We start from the raw sequence: 22104 nt of genomic DNA, 5'->3' as shown, positions 1-22104 counted from the left end.
AGATAAGGCCACCATATTGACGAACTACAACAGATAAGGTGCATTTATACTGCAGTCAGTTGAAACCCCTTGCCTATAGCCAGTTGATCTCCATTTAACGGATTGTGCGACTAAATCCCATTGGATGCATCAGTGATGCAGGTGTGTCATATTAAAGGGGGTTAATACTTATGTGAACAGTTATTTATATAACAGATATAATTTGTAATTAACGTAGACCACTTTGCCTAGATCTTTTTTTCACTTTAACCTTAGATTCTTTCTCTATTGATCAGTGTCTAAAAGGTTCAAAATAAACCAACTATGATTCACCGTTGTATAATAAATTCTAAAAACATCCAAGGGGTTTTCAGAGGTACTGTAAGTTCAACAAGAATTACCCAGAAATTTGCCCAGATTCCAACGAATACCTCATTGCCTGAAAACATCAGCCATACTCTGATTGCTACTGCCTATGTACTGTATCTCAAATTATCAAAGCAGGAAGGCAGACCTCTCTGAAATGCTTCAAGACCACCATGTGTCCTGCTTTGCCCAACAAGATGACTGCTTAGATGTGCAGCCCCTGGTAGATAATCCACCCAGATCAAGGATGAAGGACTAATATTCCCAGTGAAAATTTTCAATATCCAAGCACCATGATTGTGTAATATTTACAGAGTGCAAATGCATATCCTGGTGGGATACAATATGCCAAGAAACCTTCTAGTATTCTCAAACTTCAATTATCCAATGCAAGATTAAGTGGGGGTTTATGATCAAGCCTCCGCAGGCAGCTCTGATCAGTAAATGGACTTTGAAAGGCACTGCATTACTGTACACCTTTTGGAGAGAACCCTCTATTACAGGCCTGCAGCACTGAGTAAAAAACTATTTAACTATTTTCTATCTTCTAAGCATTTAAGTGCCGAAAGAGATTATGCACAATTTCTATAACATTCATAGCCGATATTATTAGAAGCACACTTTATTCATATTCAGCCCAAATTAATTTTTTTAGTTCAGCATCACTATCAATAAATAAAGAAAATATTTTCTTTTTGAAATTCAAAATGATGGCTTATGCCAAATTTAGCTCATATGTTATTCCAGAATAACCACATGGACAACATTATTTTTTTGAGGGTTTGTTTTATGTAACAAGCTACCTACACATAAGCAAATACAAGTTAAATTATCACACTAAACTATATGTTTTGTAAATTTGATGTTGAAAAACCATTTTATACTTCACAAAAATAAAAAACAGATTTGGACAGTTTTTTTTTTGTTTTTTTTTGTTTTGTTTTTATATAAAGTACACAAGTGTGAACAGCTGGCAAAAATTACAATGGTAACGATTTATGTGTGAACCAGAGCTGCAAGAGAAAAAGAGCTTTGAGGTCTGCAAGGGCCGAGAGTTATTTTGCACAATGTATGTTCTATGGAGCTCAATGATGCAAGCACTGTGTCTGCTAGCAGATAAATTCCTTGAAATTCAGTTACTATTTTTATTTATTATTTTTAATTTTTATCAATGGTTATTTTAGAGTATAGCAAAATTCTTACTTACATGTACTAATCAACATGCAATACATTAGCATTCTCCACAACTTTACCTGACATCTCGGAACAAAAATTACAACACTATCTAATATTAGGAGACATGTTAACTCAGCAGATGTTGAAAAATTAACCGTAAAATTACATAATCTAAAATATGCTCACTGACCTTTTAAAGTAGAATATGGGGTTAGTAAGCTGTGAAACCTGTTTTCTGCCCCTTGATAAAAAAGGGCTACAACTTTGTAAAAGTAAGATGAATGTCAGAACTTAATTTGATTTCTTTTTATTGTTCATTTATGACCAGTTCAAAGAAGTGCACCTAAGAACAAAAACAAAAAAAAAAAAACGGTATTACAGAGGGACTTTCGCCGAAAACACATAAAACTCTTTGAACAAGTTAAAATCAAAACCTTGAAATGTATATTGCAAAATATTTTATTTTTAACACTACATCAAAATAAATGTAAACCCAAAAAAAGTGCTTTACAGAGGTTTGTAAAAAATTTTATGGCAACAGTGTTTCATTGTGTGGCCGAAAATGCATTTAGAGACACACGTTTTACACAGAAAGTGCTAGTTGATCTCAACTAAATCAGAGAGAAATGTATTGAGAAATTTCTTATCAACAAACTACTTCTGAGTTGCAAGTTAATTAATTTTCAAATGCAAAGCTGAAATTATATACAATAGATTTATAGCCCATAAAGTACAGTATTTGCTGTTAGCTGAATGTCCTAATTATGTGTAAATCATTCATTTACTCTTAATCAAACCTGCTTAATCCATTCTAAAAGGTAAGGGGCACACAATTCAGAAATACTTTTTTTATTAAGCCAGTAAATAAATCTTAAATAGATGATGTTGTTTATATATTGATTTCTCAAAAGTTTCCGATTAAAAAAAAATAGTATATGCAGATATTTATAAGTACTTGATAAAAATAGCAATAAGTGACTACAAGGTTTTGGGGTAGTGGAAAAATAAGACAGACTGTATTTATAAATTTACAATGTAAAAGAATACAAAGTTCTGAAATAGGTTAAGGCAATTAGCATCTAGTATATTTAATGTTCTAAGTAAACAAAGTCACTGAAGTAAACTTTTTGCAGTAATGGAGTCAGGAAAGGAAGCAAAATGAAATCCACACAAACCAAGAAGGAATGCTATCTTACAATTAAGTGTATCTACAAATAAAAATCATATAACAGAAATTGAGATATAGGATTTGATCATTTAAGAAAAGTATGGTCCTGCAACAACCATTAAATTATAACAGTTACAACTCTGGAAAACACAAACTCAAATCCATCACCATCCAGTTACTTGTGTACATTTCACTCTTCAAAAATAATCATAAATGGTAGCCTACACAGCAGACAATACACCTTTAATCAAAGCAGTCTTTCTGCTCATTTAAATGGCTTGAGGTAATTCTTAATCCTTAAAAAAAAAAAAAAAAAAATGTATCTGTTAAGAGAGAAATCAATGCAAAAATAAGACAATATTACTTTGTAAGTTACTAATTAGTTTTCTATTGCATGGTACCTTTGTTCAGGAAAAAAAAATGTATTTATAACTTTTGAATTAACTAACAAAATATCTAACTTCTTAGCTAACTATTCTGATTACAAAAGGTCTATCATTCCATATCCAGCATTCAATACAGCCTAATAAATATATAAGCTCTTAATACTAATGTAATACAATACATGTAATGTATTATGTTAAGGCATTATTATATTAGTCATCAGCATAGTGAAACAAGCAAAACATAAGGTAAGCAGTCACACAATTTATAAATATGTAAATATGTGAATTTAACATTACTGCAGTTACTGGCCAGCTTTAGATCAGAGATGCAAATATAATTTTATCAGCATTTCAGTATGTGGCTTCATCCATATTGTCATCACTGCCTGCTTCAAAATCTTCTCCATTGTCAAAGTATGAAGAAATGTAGTCATTTTCCTATGTGGGGGAAAATTTACTAAATTAGTATTAGTTCAGCATGATGGTAAAAAAATTAGATGAGATCAACAATAAACAAGAGAGACTCTGAGAAAAGTGACGTGCTCTACAGCGTCCAACTTCCCATTGGACGGGACTGGCGCACTGCAGTGACAGACTGCCACCCTGTGGTTCTCAAGTATTGTATTGCCACCAATTTTACTGTTCTATTACTGCTGATAGTAAGAACCTCTCTAAAGAAATCTAAATAGATGTACTGTATACTCAGGATAAACACATTTTTATTCATTTGCAATTAACTTAAATATGTTTCATAGTGTCCAAAGAACACACTGTAAATTATTAACTTTTAATGAGACAAAATTAAGTAAAGAGCAATGTAAAAGACGGATCAGGTTTCTGTTATCTGTGTATTTATCAGTCAATTAACAGGGAGATGTGCCATAAACTTAATTAATAATTCTATTTATTAAAAGTTAAAAGTATGCTTATCTTGCATAATTATGTGTTTTCTTTTTATTAAACACTGATTAAAACTTATGTCTTCTGTACAAACATATGTGCCAAAAATAAGACATAAAATAGATACTTTTTGGTAAGACTTTATTATACTTAAATGCCTGCTAATCAGCACTTTTCTGCTAAACTGATTTGAGAGTTTCATTATTTATCTTATGCTCTGTTAAGTCAAGAGCCAAGGAGAAAAACTTAATTAGGTATTCTATGATTACATTTATACAAACAATTTTTAACCCACCTGACTAATTCAGAGGTGCATGGAGATGGTATAGCATTGGTATGCATTGAGTGAACTCTGTGTAGGGCAACAGTGCATCACAGGGCCTAGCATTGCACAAATTCACACTGGGCCATTTGTGAGTTCTTTATTGTATGGTCTTAGAGATACAGGAGAAAACACTACCAGGGGAAAAGACACAGTTGATGTCAGAAGTTTACATAAACTTAGAGTGAATTCCTTAAAACTCACTTTATAACCCTTCCACAGATTTTATACTAACAAACTATAAATTTGGCATTTTGTTTAAAACAACTACTTTATGCAGGGCAAAAGTAATTTTTCCAACAATGTTCACAGACAAAATTACTTTGCTTTTTATTGACCATATTATAAATCCAGTGGGTCACAAATGTAAATACACTTTATTTGTTAGCATTCTTTAACTTGAGCCAGATGTTTTGGGTCACCTTCCACAAGCTTCATACAAAAAGTTACTAGAATTTTGGCCCATTACTCCAGACAGTACTGGTGTAACTGGGGCAGGTTCTTAGGCCTCCTTGCTTGCACACACTTTTTCAGTTTTGCTCAGAAATTTTCAATTGGATGGAGGTCAGAGCTTTGTGATGGCCACTCGAATGCCTTGATCTTGTTGTCCTTTAGCCATTTTGACACAACTTTGGAGGTATGCTTGGACTCATTGTCCATTTGGACTTCCTTGCTGAGTTCTTGAGATGTTGCTACAGTAGATCTACATAATTTTTCTTCCTCATAATGCCAACTATTTTGTTAAGTACACCAGCCCCTCCTGCAGTAAAGCACCCCCACAACATGATCATCCCATCCCCATTCTTGATGGCTGGGATGGTGTTCTTTGGCTTGCAAGCCTCAACCTTTTTCCTCCAAAACAGAACAATGGTCATTATGGCCGAACAGTTTGATTTTGGATTCATCAGACCAGAGGACATTTTTCCAGAAGGTAAGATCATTGGCCCATGTGCCTTTGCAAACTGAAGTCTGGCTTTTCTATCGTGGCTTTGGAGCTGTGGTTTCTTCCTTTCTAAAAAGCTATTCAGATTATGTTGATATAGGATTAATTTTACTGTGGATATAGATATAGATACTGGTCCCCCCCGTTTCCTCCAGCATCTTCACAAGGTCCTTTGATGTTGTTCTAGGATTGACTTGCACTTTTCATGCCAAAGTACACCCTTCTCTAGGAGACAGGATGAGTCTCTTTCCTGAGGAGACAGCTGTGTAGTCCCCTGGTGTTTTTACATGTGTATTATCGTTTGTATAGATGAATGGGGGGGGTGGGGAATTGTGGATCTCCACAAATTTGGTTCATCTTTAGAAATAATTTCCAAATGCCTGAACGTTCCACAAAGGTCTTGGATAATTTCTTTTGATTCTCCTACTATGTTAAGCAAATAGACATGTAGTTTGGCATACATCCACATGTTGACTCCAATTAGATTAATTGGCTATTAGAAACTAATTTTTTAATTGCCTAAATTTTTCATGCGGTATAAAAGGCACGGTTAACAAAGTGTATGTAAACTTATGACCTACTGGAATTGTGATATAGTCAATAAAAAGTTAATACTCTATGAAAATTGTTGGAAACAATTACATTTGCCCTGCACAAAGCAGATGTTTTAAATGATATGCCAAATTTATAGTTTGTTAGTATAAAATCTGTGCAGGGGTTATATATTAAAAGGGAGTTTTAAAGACTGTGCCCTAAGTGTATGTAAACTTCTGATCTCAACTGCAGATATGGTAAAAACATATCAGGTAGGGACCGTGGCTGTACTCAAAATCTGGCTCTTCACCTATGTGCCATCCCTGCATAGTTACATTCACTATATAATTAAAACTGAGCACTGTTAGAGTTTATAATTATTTCTGATATTTTTTTAAATAATTTTTTTCACATCTATTCATTCATTAGGAAATTACTTTAAAGAAAAGAAAAACAGACTTACTGTAGATCCCCAAAACAAAAAATTCATTAATTTTGTCTAATTAGAGATATCACTCCAACAGTAATGCATCAAAAAATGGGTAATATTTCAATATTACTATCTAAAGAAATCAGCAAGTAATATAATATGGAAGTATTTAACTATTTTATAAGTTAAAAGTAACTGAAGACATTCTATTTCTGGTATCAATTGGTTCTCTTCCTTTAAAAAGGCTTACCTCTTCAGCTTCTTCATCATATTCTTCTTCCTCTGGCTCTGCATCTTCATCTTCCTCCTTCTCCTTCTCCTTTTTCTTCTCTCCTTCTTCATCCGATTTATCTCCATCCTGCTTCTCCAATGCCTGTTTATCACAATATACAATACTGATGTGTGGCACTTGGATAACTCCCCTCCCCTACCACCAAACAAAAAAGCTTAGGATTTTAATACACACCCCAAAAAATGCATTTAATTGTAACAGATGTGGCATATATTCTAAATAAAATAAATGTGCTTTGGTAAAAGGCAGGGTGATAGCCACATAAAAAAGTTCAGCCTTCATCTGAGTTTTCACCCAAATTCACCTAATTTTCTTCAGACCTCAAAAAGATTATACAGAAAAATCAATTTCCGAATTTATGAACTTACTATATTACTACTATATACAGCTCAAGGTTGCTGGAACAACATCCAAGCAATAATTGGCCAAATGCAAGAACCAGCCCTGAACAGGTGCTAGTCAATCACAGGCTACACTAATTAATGAAGCTAACAGAATGTCTTCAAACTGTGGTAAAAAGCAAGCAATCACGTGAAGAACTCCACACAGGGTTTCAAGCAGCATGATACTCTTGTTTTTTTGTAAACAGAGGCATTTGTGGTATAACCTAACACACGTGCTTGAGAAGTGTGAAAAAAAAAGTCTTAATCCACTGTTTCAAATGGACAAAACATACATTTACTAAAAAAAAAAAAATTAAGCAAAACTAACCTAAATAATGGATGCTAAAACTTTTAATCTGTGGACCCAAATAAGAATATGAATAATCTATAAATCGGACCCAACAAGACAACAATTATAACAGAGCCGTACATAGACAGATAAATCGCCACACAATAGAAAAACCAGTATATATTTTTGTCTCTATTCAAGCATACTTGTTGCATGAATATTAGTAAAAATCAGAGATATTGTTAATAAAGTAATTATCATTCTTGATGTACACTCACCTAAAGGATTATTAGGAACACCATACTAATACGGTGTTTGACCCCCTTTCGCCTTCAGAACTGCCTTAATTCTACGTGGCATTGATTCAACAAGGTGCTGAAAGCATTCTTTAAAAATGTTTGCCCATATTGATAGGATAGCATCTTGCAGTTGGAGATTTGTGGGATGCACATCCAGGGCACGAAGCTCCCGTTCCACCACATCCCAAAGATGCTCTATTGGGTTGAGATCTGGTGACTGTGGGGGCCATTTTAGTACAGTGAACTCATTGTCATGTTCAAGAAACCAATTTGAAATGATTCGAGCTTTGTGACATGGTGCATTATCCTGCTGGAAGTAGCCATTTAAGGATGGGTACATGGTGGTCATGAAGGGATGGACATGGTCATAAACAATGCTCAGGTAGCCCATGGCATTTAAACGATGCCCAATTGGCACTAAGGGGCCTAAAGTGTGCCAAGAAAACATCCCCACACCATTACAGCACCACCAGCAGCCTGCACAGTGGTAACAAGGCATGATGGATCCATGTTCTCATTCTGTTTACGCCAAATTCCGACTCTACCATTTGAATGTCTCAACAGAAATTGAGACTCATCAGACCAGGCAACATTTTTCCAGTCTTCAACTGTCCAATTTTGGTGAGCTCGTGCTTTTTCCTATTTGTAGTGGAGATGAGTGGTACCCGGTGGGGTCTTCTGCTGTTGTAGCCCATCCGCCTCAAGGTTGTGCATGTTGTGGCTTTACAAAAGCTTTGCTGCATACCTTGGTTGTAACGAGTGGTTATTTCAGTCAAAGTTGCTCTTCTATCAGCTTGAATCAGTCGGCCCATTCTCCTCTGACCTCTAGCATCAACAAGGCATTTTCGCCCACAGGACTGCCACATACTGGATGTTTTTCCCTTTTCACACCATTCTTTGTAAACCCTAGAAATAGTTGTGTGTGAAAATCCCAGTAACTGAGCAGATTGTGAAATACTCAGACTGGCCCGTCTGGCACCAACAACCATGCCACGCTCAAAATTGCTTAAATCACCTTTCTTTCCCATTCTGACATTCAGTTTGGAGTTCAGGAGATTGTCTTGACCAGGCCACACCCCTAAATGCATTGAAGCAACTGCCATGTGATTGGTTGATTAGATAATTGCATTAATGAGAAATTGAACAGGTGTTCCTAATAATCCTTTAGGTGAGTGTATATCACTACCAATGTAAATTATTAGCGCAAGATTTAGTAAAGCTGAGATAATTAAACTCTTCTTTATAATTAGTGCAAAGTAAGGATGTGATTTTTTTTAAACTAAATTGTAAGTGATCATCCAGCGTGGTCACTTCACTCATTTGGAAAGTTAAGGAATGAAGTATTCAAAAAGTAATTAAATTGATGCACTTTATTTTCCTTCTCTTATACAGTCACTGAACAAATTATGAACACTATACTAATAGTGGGTAGGGCCTCATTGTGCTCTCAAAACGGCCTTGCATCACACAGTTTCTGTAGATTTGCCAGCTGTACATTCATGCTGTAAATTTCCTGTTCTCCAACATCCCAAAGGTGAGCTTTTAGATTGAGATCTGGTTATGGGGAAGGCCACTGAATAGCACTGAACTCATGGTCATGTTTTTGGAACCAGTTTGGGATGACTTTTGCTTTGAGACATACTGCATTATCATGTAGACCAGGGGTCTCAAACTCGCAGCCCGCAGGCCATTTGCGGCCCTTGGCACAATATTTTGTGGCCGCACCAACGCCGGCCTTCGCAAAAGCAATGAATGGATCGCGATTTTTATTTTGCGATTCAAGGGATAATGCAAGGGACGGCGGGCGGGAGCTGCTGATTGCGGAAATGACGTTATGCCATCATAACAGTTATTATGGGAAGACGTTCTGTGTGCACAATTAGCTGCTAAGCCAATTAGAATTAGAACAGACACAAGGGAGAGAAGTTTAGTACAGAATTACATTTTGTCATACCTTCATCATGATTTCATCAAAGCCTGCAGTGAAGAGAAAGATTGATGACGAGCACAGACAATTTCAGGAAAAGTGGGAGACGCAGTATTTCTTTGTTGAGCACAGGGGCATCCCCACATGTCTTATTTGCACAGAGAAAGTTGCAGTGCACAAGGAATACAACTTCAAACGCCATTATTCCGCTAAACATACTGAGGAATGTGCAAAATATCAAGGGGATGAGAGAGCCAAGCGGGTTGCCAGTCTTAAAGCATGTCTAATGAGGCAACAAGATTTCTTCAAGAAAGCAACCAAAGAGAATGTTGCATCAGTCCAAGCTAGTTACATGGTTAGTGAGATGATTGCTAAGGCAGGGAAACCATTCACAGAAGGAGAGTTTGTTAAAAAATGCATGTTATAGGCTGCAAGTATTATCTGTCCGGAAAAGAAAGGTCAGTTTAGCAAAATCAGCCTTTCTGCCAACACTGTGGCAGAGCGCATTTCTGACATGTCAAGTGACATTTATCATCAACTGTGTGAGAAAGCCAAATGTTTTGATGCATACTCAGTTGCTCTTGACGAGAGCACAGACATAACAGACACTGCTCAGCTCACAATTTATGTCCGTGGTGTTGATTGCAATTTTGAATTGACAGAGGAGCTGCTCACAATAATTCCAATGCATGGCCAGACCACCGCTAATGAGATATTTCATCATCTGTGTGATGCCATTGAGAATACAGGTTTGCCATGGAAGAGGTTTGTTGGGGGAGGAAAAATGGACTGGTGGCACTTGTTCAAAAAAAACTTGAAGAGGAGGGTGTAGAGGAGGCCATTGCTCTTCACTGCATTATCCATCAGCAGGCCCTTTGCAGCAAATGCCTGCCGTGTGACAATGTGATGTCTGTTGTTGTGAAATGCGTCAACCAAATCAGATCCAGGGGCTTAACGCACAGGAGGTTCCGTGCTTTTTTAGAGGAAATGGGGTCAGAATATGGAGATGTGCTCTATTTCACCAAAGTACGTTGGCTCAGCAGGGGAAATGTCCTGAAAAGATTTTTTGAGTTGAGAGAAGAAGTGAAAGCCTTCATGGAGAAGGATGGGAAGGCTGTTTCTGAGTTTAGTGATCACAAATGGCTCATGGACTTAGCTTTTCTTGTTGACATCACACAAAAGCTGAATGTACTAAACAAGATGTTACAAGGCCAGGGGCAGCTCGTCAGCATTGCCTATGACAACGTGAGAGCATTCTCCACAAAACTTGTGTTATGGAAATCCCAGCTCTCTGACAAACCTTTGCCATTTCCCAGCATGCAAGGAACTTGTGGATGCAGGCATACCATTCAGTGGTGAGAAATATGTTGATGCTATTTTAAGCTAGAGAAGGAATTTGATCACAGATTTGCAGACTTCAAAACGCACAGAGCCACTTTCCAAATTTTTGTGGACCCCTTTTCCTTTGATGTGCAAGATGCCCCTCCTGTGCTTCAAATGGAGCTCATTGACCTGAAATGCAACTCTGATATCAAAGCCAAGTTCAGGGAGATAAGTGGAAAAGCAGACATGCATGTGCAATTTTTGAGAGAATTGCCCCCCAGCTTCCCTGAGCTTTCCCGAATGTTCAAGCGCACCATGTGCCTTTTTGGGAGCACATATTTGTGTGAAAAGTTATTCTCCACCTTGAACTTCAATAAGTCAAAGTACAGGTCTAGACCTAATGATGATCATCTTCAAGCCATACTGAGGGTCTCAACTGCTTCCTCTCTAAAGCCAAATGTGGTTCAGATTTGTGAGAAGAAGCGCTGTCAAGTCTCTGGCAGCAAGGAGTAGGCAAAAGATGCCATGTTCAGAAGAACTGTTCATGATCTTCACTCAATGTTCTATTCATGTTCAGGACACTTCATGTTCAGAAGAAATAATTAAAACTGTTAATAATGACATTTGAGGACTTTTTTTTGTGAAATCCCTTATGCGGCCCAGCCTCGTCCTGACTTTGCCTCCTGCGGCCCCCAGGTAAATTGAGTTTGAGCCCCCTGATGTAGACTCTAGTAGAGTGGTATATTGTGGCCAGGAAGAGATACAGACGGTCAGCAACAATATTCAAATAGGCCATGGCATTCAAGCAATGATTGATTGATATTAAATTGGTCTGAAGTGTGCCAAGAAAATATTCCCCCTACACTTTTCCAGTCTTAATTTGTTCAGTTTTAGTGAGCCTATGCACACTGCAACCTCAGTTTTTTGTTCTTGGCTGACAGAAGTGGAACCCAGTGTTGTTGTTATCGAAATTATTGTAGCCTATCACCATTCTCCTCTGACCTCACTCATCAACACAGTATTTCTAATATTCTTATTACTGTAGAGAGTGTTGTGTGTGTAAATCCCAAGAGATACTCAAACCAGACCATCCGGCACCAGTGGTCATGCCATCGTCAAAATCACTGCTGCTGTCAAATGATTAGCCAATTAGATAATTGTATGGATAAGCAAGTTTTTCTTAGAATTTGCTCAGTAAGTGTATAAGACTATTTTTTTTTAAATAACATTTTCAAATGAACTCTGCCACAAGCAATAAATAAATTTAAATGAGTTTGCAAATTGTACAGCCTATACTGGTTTTCATTTAACAACTGCATAAACTGAGTTAATAAGTTAAGTTCTGTAGCTAAACTATTACTAACAATATGTATGTGCCATATGTGGGCGTTAGGATAGGTCTTTGAAGAAGAATGACAAAAAAAACAAATCAATGTTTAACATTACCGGCTAACATTGTACTGAATGCTAAGGACTCTGCTCTACAGCCAGTTAACTCCTTGTGATATTTTCTGGTGGTCTTACAGTTCTTAAATGACCCAACAATAACATAATTCACACTATCCGTAGATTAAAATTTATTGAACCACTTTAAAATAGTGTTACAAGAAGGAACGCTTCCTTGCAGAGGCATGTCAAACTTAACACAGAATTTTCTTTGCACCTCTATGAAAGATTTAGATCTAATGCATGCTATTTCGACGAAGATAAGATGAAACGCAGACTAGTTGTCCTTGGCTACTGAAACTGCATTTACAATACAACACTGTCATAGTACAATATATATCCATCTATTGACACACCCCTCACAACACCCTGTGTCTATTTCTTTTTTTCTCTCAAACTAGCACTATGGTCCCTTTACCTCACAAGTTTGGCTGTTTTCCCCCCTTTATGTGTCTTTGGTTGTCAGTTTGAGGTTTCACAGGTGGTGAGAGAGGTGGTGGCATAATCTTCAGAAATATTAAATACATTTTTGTACCATCTAAATGAAAGCTTTCTGTGATGCATCAACTTTGTTTATAGGCTACAGATCACATACTACCATAAAAAAAAACAGTATGCTAAAAACATCTCAGTATATCACTCACCACAGAATTGGTGTTTGGACAAACTCAGCTAATTTTACTGCTCGATCATGTCGTGACCCAATTTAGATCATGAGCCATAGTTTAAGAAGCATTGCTATGCTGGTATTAATAGCTTAATAATTCAGGCTAAGTTAGATATGAACAGATATATATTTTTTGTAACAATGCATGTAAAGTGAAAAACAGATGATAAAAAAAAAAAAAAAAACACACACAAAGGAAACATTGCTGTTACTTATATCCATTGCTGCCAGAATATGCTCCAGGATCCTAAACTGGATTATGCGGGTTTGGGAATTTATGCATTTATTTATGAAATAACAGTTAAGCAGAATTGAGGGGTTAATCTGGTACATGTGCAGTGTAGAATGAATGCATTATAGCTTTCTAGTTTAGAAAAACATCCCATTACTTGGGCAGTTGGACTCATCAGTGCCAGTCCATAGGTAAGAGTGCAGAATTGAGCGAGTCTGCAATTGTAAAAACCTGTTAAAATGCAATAAAATGTCAATGTGCAGAAATGGCAGCTAGTTTAATTTCAAATGATACACTATGAAGCCTAAGCTCAGAATCGAGTCTACAGTAAATTGTGTATATAATTTAACAATTAGGCTCTTATTTCATATCTGACCATTAAATTAAAAGTGCAAATTACTTTTGTTAATTTAAAAAAATAATTAAATAGGGTATTATATTGCAAAATAGGACAATGCAGAGGATCCTGGCAGCTGCCACACACCTTAGTATCTCAAGATTACAATAACCATAAGTCTGTCCAAGTGCTAGAATTGTTTCAGTAGGACTCCGAAACTGTAACAGTTCTATTTCCATCTTCACAAAGTCAGAGAGAAAAAGATTTAGACTGAAGCTAACATCACTTTATGTTTCTTTCAGATTTCTAACAAAAGATTGTTAGATAAACAACATTTATTATTGTCTGCTCAATCAAAGTCACTGCCTAAGATTACAGAGCCTGCCCTGGCAGAACTGGATGCAATTCATAAACTGAGCATAGTGATAGCCAATCACAGGTCATACCGACACTCACTTATATCTTCTTATATAGTACGCTACCGTGGCTGTTCATTTGTCTGTCTAGGATTTTAAATCACCTGTAGCTTGCAAACCGTTTCACCTAGTGACTTGAAATTTGGTACACATATACTAAGTGACGTGTACTATCCACTTTCGGGGTGATGATTTTTATTACTCTTATTTTTATTTAAATTTTATTGTAGAATCAACTCTCTGCAGCGGGTAGCAGGGCGGCCGTGCGGTGCATGCGTATGGGTGCCGTTCTCATTCCCTACCACCTTCGCTAATCATTCTTGAGGCAGATTGAAGACTTAAGTGCCAGCTTAAGTGGAAAAATAAAGAAAAAACTTACTAAGCAACACAAAGACTAACTTAATCAATCAGTTTTAACACGAAAAGATGCCGACGAAAGAAGAGAAGCAGCGGGCTGCTAGGGTGGAGAAAAGAAGACCTGCTCAGGAAGCAGCAAGCACATCAACCTCTGAAAAAAATGAATGGTAAACGTACAGAGAAAGAGGAGGAAAATCAAGAACGGTCAAGTCAAGTGCATTCACTGCACATTATCGTGAAGTACACCGTTACTGGTGCAGATATATTTTGGTTCACACACATCTTTATATGCCAGCAAAGGAAAACACCACAAACAAGTAAACAGTTTTTCATAGAAAACACACTACCATAATTATGTAATATACTTGCAACAGATCAATTTAAAGACTAATTGCCACATTTCCCTTAATCTGGAACATGCAGATACAGAGTGGCTAAACAGTTTGAAGAGGTTTATGAAAAAGTAGAAAAATAAACATGTCACTGGCTGCTAAAGAATTATTACTACACTAGTGCCTTGACATACAGTAAAGCGCAATCTAACCTTCACCTTAGTATTATAATAAACTGAGCATATACAAGTTAGGAAAATTATATTCTGACAAAATGATGTCAGAAAAATAAATACAGGGTAGATGAAAAGAACATACTGTAACTGCAGCAGTCTAAATAAGAAAAGTTCTTCTGCTCCATTTACTCCTTAAAGAACAATGCTTTGAACGGACTAAAATTTGTTTTTGCAATCCTAGAAAATGCAGAGTAATTAACCATCTATCAGAAATTAAACCAATGGCTGTATGAGATAAGAACTTCCATTATGTTATTGCCAATTCAGACTTAAGAGAAACTTTTTAATACCCCACATATAGTACTTCTAGTTAATGCGACTTAATCCAAGTAGGAATAAATTATCAATGACTATGAAAGATATCCATTGGTCATTAAAAAATTGGGCAAAATTAATTTTGATTAGGAATCAAGTGGTCAAATGACAAAAAAATATATACAAATTATTAGTTTCACTTCTTCTGGCTGCTCCAGTTAGGGGTTGCCACAGCGGATCATCTTCTTCCATATCTTTCTGTCCTCTGCATCTCTGTCCTCTGCATCTTTCTCTGCTACATACACTGTATGTCCTCTCTCACCACATCCATAAACCTTTGCTTAGGCCTTCCTCTTTTCCTGTTCCTGGCAGCTCAATCCTTAGCATCCTTCTCCCAATATACCCAGCATCTATCCTCTGCACATGTCCAAACCAACGCAATATCGCCTCTCTGACTTTGTCTCCCAACTGTCCAATTTGTGCGGACCCTCTAATTTACTCATTTCTAATCCTATCCATCCTCGTTACACCCAGTGCAAATCATAGCATCTAACTCTGCCACCTCCAGATCTGCCTCCTACTTTCTGGTCAGTGCCACCGTCTCCAACCCATATAACATAGCTGGTCTCACTAACGTCCTGTAGACCTTCCCTTACACTTTTGCCGATTCCCGTCTGTCACAAATTACTCCTGACACTCTTCTCCACCCATTTCAACCTGCCTGCACTTTTTCACCTCTCTTCCACAATCCCCATTACTCTGTACTGTTGATCACAAGTATTTAAACTCATCCACTTCCGCCAACTCTGCTCCCTGCATCCTCACCATTCCACTGACCTCCCTCTCATTTACACACATGTATTCTGTCTTGCTCTTACGGACCTTCATTCCTCTCCTCTCTAGAGCATCTCCCCACCTCTCCAGGGTCTCCTCAACCTGCTCCCTACTATCGCTACAGATCACAATGTCATCTGCAAACATCATAGTCCACGGGGACACCTGTCTAATCTCGTCTGTCAACCTGTCCATCACCATTGCAAATAAGAAAGGGCTCAGAGCCGATCCCTGATGCAACCCCACCTCCAACTTGAATGCATCCATCACTCCTACTGCAGACCTCACCACTGTCACACTTCCCTTGTAAATATCCTGTACAACTCTTACGTACTTCTCTGCCACTCCCAACTTCCTCATACAATACCACAACTCCTCTTGAGGCACCCTGTCATATGCTTTCTCCAGGTCCACAAAGATACAATGCTGGCCTTCTGTAAACTTCTCCATCAACATCCTCAGAGCAAACATTGCATCTGTGGTGCTTTCTTGGTATGAAACCATACTGCTGCTCACTAATCATCACCTCACTTCTTAACCTAGCTTCCACTACTCTTTCCCATAACTTCATGCTATGGCTCATCAATTTTATTCCCCTGTAGTTACTGCAGTCCTGCACATTCCCCTTATTCTTAAATATTGGCACCAGTACACTTCTCCACTCCTCAGGCATCCATTCACCTTCCAAGATTCCATTAAACAATCTGGTTAAAAACTCCACTGCCATCTCTCCTAAACACCTCCATGCTTCCATAGGTAGGTCATCTGGACAAATGGCCTTTCCATTTTTCATCCTCTTCATAGCTGTCCTTGCTAATCTGTTGGTAATTTTATTAAAATTGTATAGAAATACAAAAAAAAAAAAAAAAGTACAGTTTTAACAAAGTTAAATAATAAACCGTACCTCTAGTTTACTCAGAACATCCTCCTTGTTTAGGCTTGCTGAGGGCTTTGCCTTCTGTATATCTGGAAAATTAACACATCTCAGTATACAAAGTAGTTATATTCATATGAATTATTTTTTTAAACAAAATGACAAACTACAGGATGCATTCTATGCTTTACTTTTGTTCACCAAAATTACAAACTGTAACTGAGTTATATACTGTAATTATGTGAAACAGTAAAGCTTAGCAGTGGCCATTCTTTTCTCACATGCATTTGCTTTTTTATAAATATGAGTTACCACTGTAATTGGTCAACTTAAAGTTGGAGGGAAAAAAATGTACCTTGGCATATAGATTTTGAAAAGACTCAAACAGAATCTGTAAAAAATCCTTACTATGCCCAGTACAAAGTAAGATAGGTACTGTGAAGAAGTAGGGGGCCTCTTGTAGCATCACTGAACATCACTGAACCCAAAGCAATTCCAAAAAATCCTAACTATTCAAAATGTCCTTTATTACAGAAAATAATTACTACTGTTGCTTTTGGATGAAAACTGATGGGGCCATATCAGAATTTTCCTATATGGGCACAGACTTCTCTAATTAAAACATTAGCTTTCTTAATGTAATAATATAGGTTCCTCTTTTGCTAATGTATAGTAAAACATGCAGGTCACAAAAAATATCAATCAAACAACGCCATGCTGGTGTCTAGTCTGTCTTAATTGGTATCAGATCATTGCTGTACCTTGGTATCATCAACTACTGACAAAATACTGTGCCATACAGATTAAAACATTAAATAAAGTGATAGCCTCTCAACCACAAGCTGCTCACAAAAACACTGTATGATGGATATGAACTGCCTAAATTAAAACAACAGCACATCAAATTTAGAAGCAAAGGGCTTTTAAAAGCTAAACTGCAAAGTTCAGGTTATACACAAGCAAACACATAAAAGGGTATAAAGAATGCTGAACTGTCAATTGGTCTGGCCCTTGAGGCAGAAACAGAAACCCAACAGAAAGACGATTTCACATACAGCTCCATGTAAAAGTTTGGACACCTCTGGTCAAATTCCAAATTTTGTTGACATTTAAAGGGGGGGAAAAAAAAAAGTAAATACAATGTTGACAGCAAACAAATAAAAAAAATAGTATTTAATAGTTGTGGTACATTCAACCGCAGTCTGCCCTTTTGTTCTTTTTTCCATTCTGTTTTAGTACATAAATCAGACAGATGCACTTCTCTTCTGTTTGTGTTTCTTATTCCTCGTCGCTGTACTTCTGGGTGAACACAGGCATTTACCTATCATCTACACACAACCTACCCTTCCAACTGAAGAGGAAAATCAAACTTGTTTGATATTATTGGAGCAAGTCACAGATTAGTTCGGCTGCCGACTGCCTCCAACTGGCTAAGGACTACAACTGAAAATTAATGTCTATGTCACATTACATGACTTTTCCAGCAAAGTCTATTGAAAAAAGTAAAATAAATTACAATTACAAAAATAAATAAGATAAAAATGGATGAATCCCTTGTAGAGTTGAACATAAAATTGTAAGTGGATATAGGTAGTCTGTAAGCTATTATAGCAAAAGTCAGCATTTGAACGGAGTCTCACATTCTGTAAATAGAATTGTAGTAAAAATTAGCATATACATATTGATATTTCTTTACATTTTCTTTAGATATATAAATAATGGAACATCAATGAAAAAAAATCTTTAATATGTTAAATATATAACATTTATCAGTATGCTCATGGGGACTACTTCATTTATTTATTTCTTCTTACACAAACATTCTTATATGCTCTCTTCTTTGTACCTAAGCTTACTTTAACTATAAAGTGTAAACACTGAATGTGTTCCCAAAAATAAAACACATAAAGACAACATATTCTTAAATACAGTTAGTAACAATGAATTGAATTGAGGACTAGAACCTAAACCAGCATCAGGTAGAACACAGCAACTAACCCTGAATGCGGCTCCAGTCTATAGCAGGGACCGCTTGCACATGCACACGCACACACACACACACGCACACACACACACACACACACACACACACACACACGCACACACACACACACACACACACACACCACATCTAGCATTCTACTAGATTCCTGCAATTTTTTTTTCAATGGTATTCCTGCAAGATATATCAAGAGTTTACAAAAGGCTCAGAATGCTGCTGCTAAAGTCTTAACTCAGGCCAAATGCTGTGACCACACTAATCTTGTTAGGCCTACAAGGCGCCACTGAATATTTTCTAGCATTAGCAGCTTAATATCTGGTTTAGTATAAAATTCTGCACTTAAAGTCTGTCTAATTTAAACATTATTAACGGATTACGTGAGACTGACAATTGTGTCACTTTACAATCAGACCATTAGTATGAAATGGTGAAATAATGTTGATATTTTATACAAACTTACTACTTTTCTTCTTCTTTTTCATTATTGGCCTTAGCTCTTTTGGAAGTTGTCTCCAGTCTGAAATAAAAAGGAATAATTATTTTAAAAAGTTTACTGTATTGTTTAGAATTTGTCAGTTACCAATTAAGCTATAGCTATTTATATCAGTAATTAAGAGCATTAAGGATCAGACAGTTTAGGAATAAATCGGGCTTATGATTTGAATCTATACATCAATAAAAAATTACTTCCAGCTACTTTTAGTAATAAAATATATCTGATTACAGGATGTACAGCAGCATAAAAGAAATACACTGGATTTATAAAGTATTCTGGCCCTTTCACATTTTGCTATATTGCATTCACATGCTAAAATAAATTTGAATTTGTTCATTTTTCCCCACATCAAGAAATGCTCCATATTCCTGATTGTCAAAGCCAAAAAGGATTTTAAAAATATTTGCTAAATTTCAGGCTCTGGTTGGGTAACTTAAAACCATTTATGGAGTTGTCTCGAAGCTACTCCTATGTTGTCTTTGCTTTGTATTTAGGGTCATTGTCTTGTTAGAAGGAGAACCTACAGCCTAGCCCGAGATCCAAAGTGCCCTGGCGCAGGTTTTCTTTAAGAATATCTCTGAACTTTGCTCTGTTCAGCTGTTCCTCAACCCTGGCTAGTCTACTAGTCCAGGTCACTGAAAGACAACCCCATAGAATGATGCAGACACCACCACACTTCACCATTGGAATGGAATTGAACAGGTGATGAGCGGTCCTCCAGACATGATGCTAATCTTGGTTTCATCTAAGCAGAATCTTGTTTCTCACAGTCAGAGTCTTTTAGGTGCCTTTTTGCAAACTCCAAGCAGGCTTTGATGCGTCTTTTACTGAGGAGAGAGAGGCTTTTGTCTGGCCACTCAGTCATACAGCCCAGATTGGTGGAGTACTGCAGTTTGGATTGTCTTTCTGGATGTTTGTCCCATCTTCACAAAGGTTCTCTGGAGCTCAGCCAGAGTGGTCATTGGGTTCTTGGTTTGTCTTTTACTATAGTCCTTTTCCCATGGTTGCGCAGTTTGATAAGGTCACCTGCTCTAGGACGAATTGTGGTTAATCTAAATTTCTATCATGCAGGAATTATGAAAGGCATCTGTGCTCTTGAGAATCTTCAGTGCTGCAGAATTTTTCGTAGACTTCCCCAGGTCCATATTTTGACACAATCCGGTCTCTAAGCTGTGCAGACAGTTCCTTCAACCTCATGGCTTGGTGTTTGCTTTGATACACATTCTAGTGACAGGTGTGTGACTTTCCCAATGATGTCCAATCACTCGAACTGACCAAATGTGGACAACAAACAAGATCTAAAAACATTTCAATGACGACCAATAGAATGGGATGCACCTGGACCACATTTCAAATGCCAAATCAAATGGTCTGAATACTTGTATGAAAGTGATACTTCAGTTTTTCATTTCTAACAAATTATCTAAAATTTATAAAATCCTGTTTTTGCAATGTCATTTTGTGGTATTGAGTGTTGCTTGATGTGGAGGAAAAATTAAATTTAAATGATTTTTGCACTATGCTACAATACAGTGTCATACCCGGATGGAGGTGGTACCCAGCCGAGACGCCTGAGAAGACAGGAGGTGGGCTTGTGCCTCCTCCAGACCTCGAGAGGGCGACCGCCCTGGAGGCCTCGGGTAAAGAGCTGGGAAGCTCGACCCTGTAGGGACCCGGGGTTACCACCACGGGGACCCCAATACCAGAAAGACCCTAGACCTCAGCCCTTCCACCACACCAGGAAGTTCTGGGGGGGATGGGGTTTGGGGGTTAGAAAACAGGGACACCCGGAGTGCTTCCAGGGAGACAACCGGCACTTCCGCCACACTGGGGCGTGTCAGTGGGAGATTGCCGAGAACACAGCTGGAACACATCCGGGTGCTTATTTAAAGGGGCCGCCTCCCTGCAGAAGGGACAAGAGTCGGGTGGAAGAGTGACAAGGTCTTTGGAGGAGGCAAGAGGTGGCCTGAAGAAGAGAAGAGAGAGAAAAGGCATTGGATTGGCCTGGACTGAGGGGTATTGGGGATTGGTGAGCACAGAACTGTGAAAATAATGAAAAATAAAAGTGTGCTTGGTGACATGAGTGTGTCAGCCTGTCTGTGTCCGGGGCAATGTTCACAACAGTAAAATGTGAAAAAAAAAAACCAGGGGTGTCTGAATATTTTATGAATCCTCTATATATTTAAATTAAACCAAAACTTTCTTAGGTAGCATAATAAAGGTTTCACAATGTGTTATATAGCTTTCTACTAAAAAATGTACTCTATACTCCATTTTACAATTCCATTGTAAAATCTTGCATGAATCAAAATAATTGCAGAAGGCTGATTTACTTGTTCATGTAAAGTAATACTAAGGAATGTTAGCTCTTAACTGGCATGACCAAGGTCTTGTGGACCACAGTTGTAGACAGTCTGACACAATGCATGGCATGAGTTGGGCCATAAGATCCCCTGGTGATCAGTACACTGCCAGTGATAACATTGCTAGCAACACAATATCACAAATGGGGAGCTATGCCTCAATATAACAGGTGGCACCCAGGAGTTAAATCCCAATGGAAAGTAAATATGAATGAAGATTTGAAGAGTGATGACAGAATGTTGGTCAGTAGTTCTCCAGACTGACAGGTGCTCCCCTACTCACTATTATAGGCAGTTGTTCTGGGGATTATCTGCATTACTAAAGTAGATACAGAGTTCAGGATTGTTGTCTCACAAGGGCGATCCCAGGGTAGTCAAGAAGGATATTCCTGACTTTGGAAGTAACTAACTGGTCTGCATCTAAATTAGTTACTTTAGTAGCTAGTAGTTCTGCTACTTTAGAAGTAGTTACTTTTGTTATACCTAAAGTAGTTACAGTGTACTTGGAATTGAAGGATTAGGTTTCGCAACAGTATGAAT

General features: G+C 37.4%; 1 protein-coding gene across 7 annotated transcripts in view; it reads right to left on the bottom strand.

The window, feature by feature from the left end:
- Positions 1-2584: 2584 nt before the first annotated feature.
- Positions 2585-22104, bottom strand: part of polr3g (polymerase (RNA) III (DNA directed) polypeptide G) — a 36094-nt gene continuing 16574 nt past the window's right edge. For all 7 annotated transcript variants that reach the window (XM_039759329.1, XM_039759330.1, XM_039759333.1 and 4 more), the window contains 4 exons: positions 19166-19222; positions 16734-16795; positions 6455-6577; positions 2585-3513 (listed from right to left, as the gene is read on the bottom strand). In XM_039759329.1, coding sequence (XP_039615263.1) covers positions 3427-3513; positions 6455-6577; positions 16734-16795; positions 19166-19222 — 329 coding nt within the window. In that variant the 3' untranslated portion in view covers positions 2585-3426. The remainder of the gene's footprint in view (positions 3514-6454; positions 6578-16733; positions 16796-19165; positions 19223-22104) is intronic.

Source organism: Polypterus senegalus, chromosome 7 (genome assembly GCF_016835505.1).
Source record: "Polypterus senegalus isolate Bchr_013 chromosome 7, ASM1683550v1, whole genome shotgun sequence".
Taxonomy (NCBI): Eukaryota; Metazoa; Chordata; class Cladistia; order Polypteriformes; family Polypteridae; genus Polypterus; species Polypterus senegalus.
This window is presented reverse-complemented; position numbering and strand designations above follow the sequence as displayed.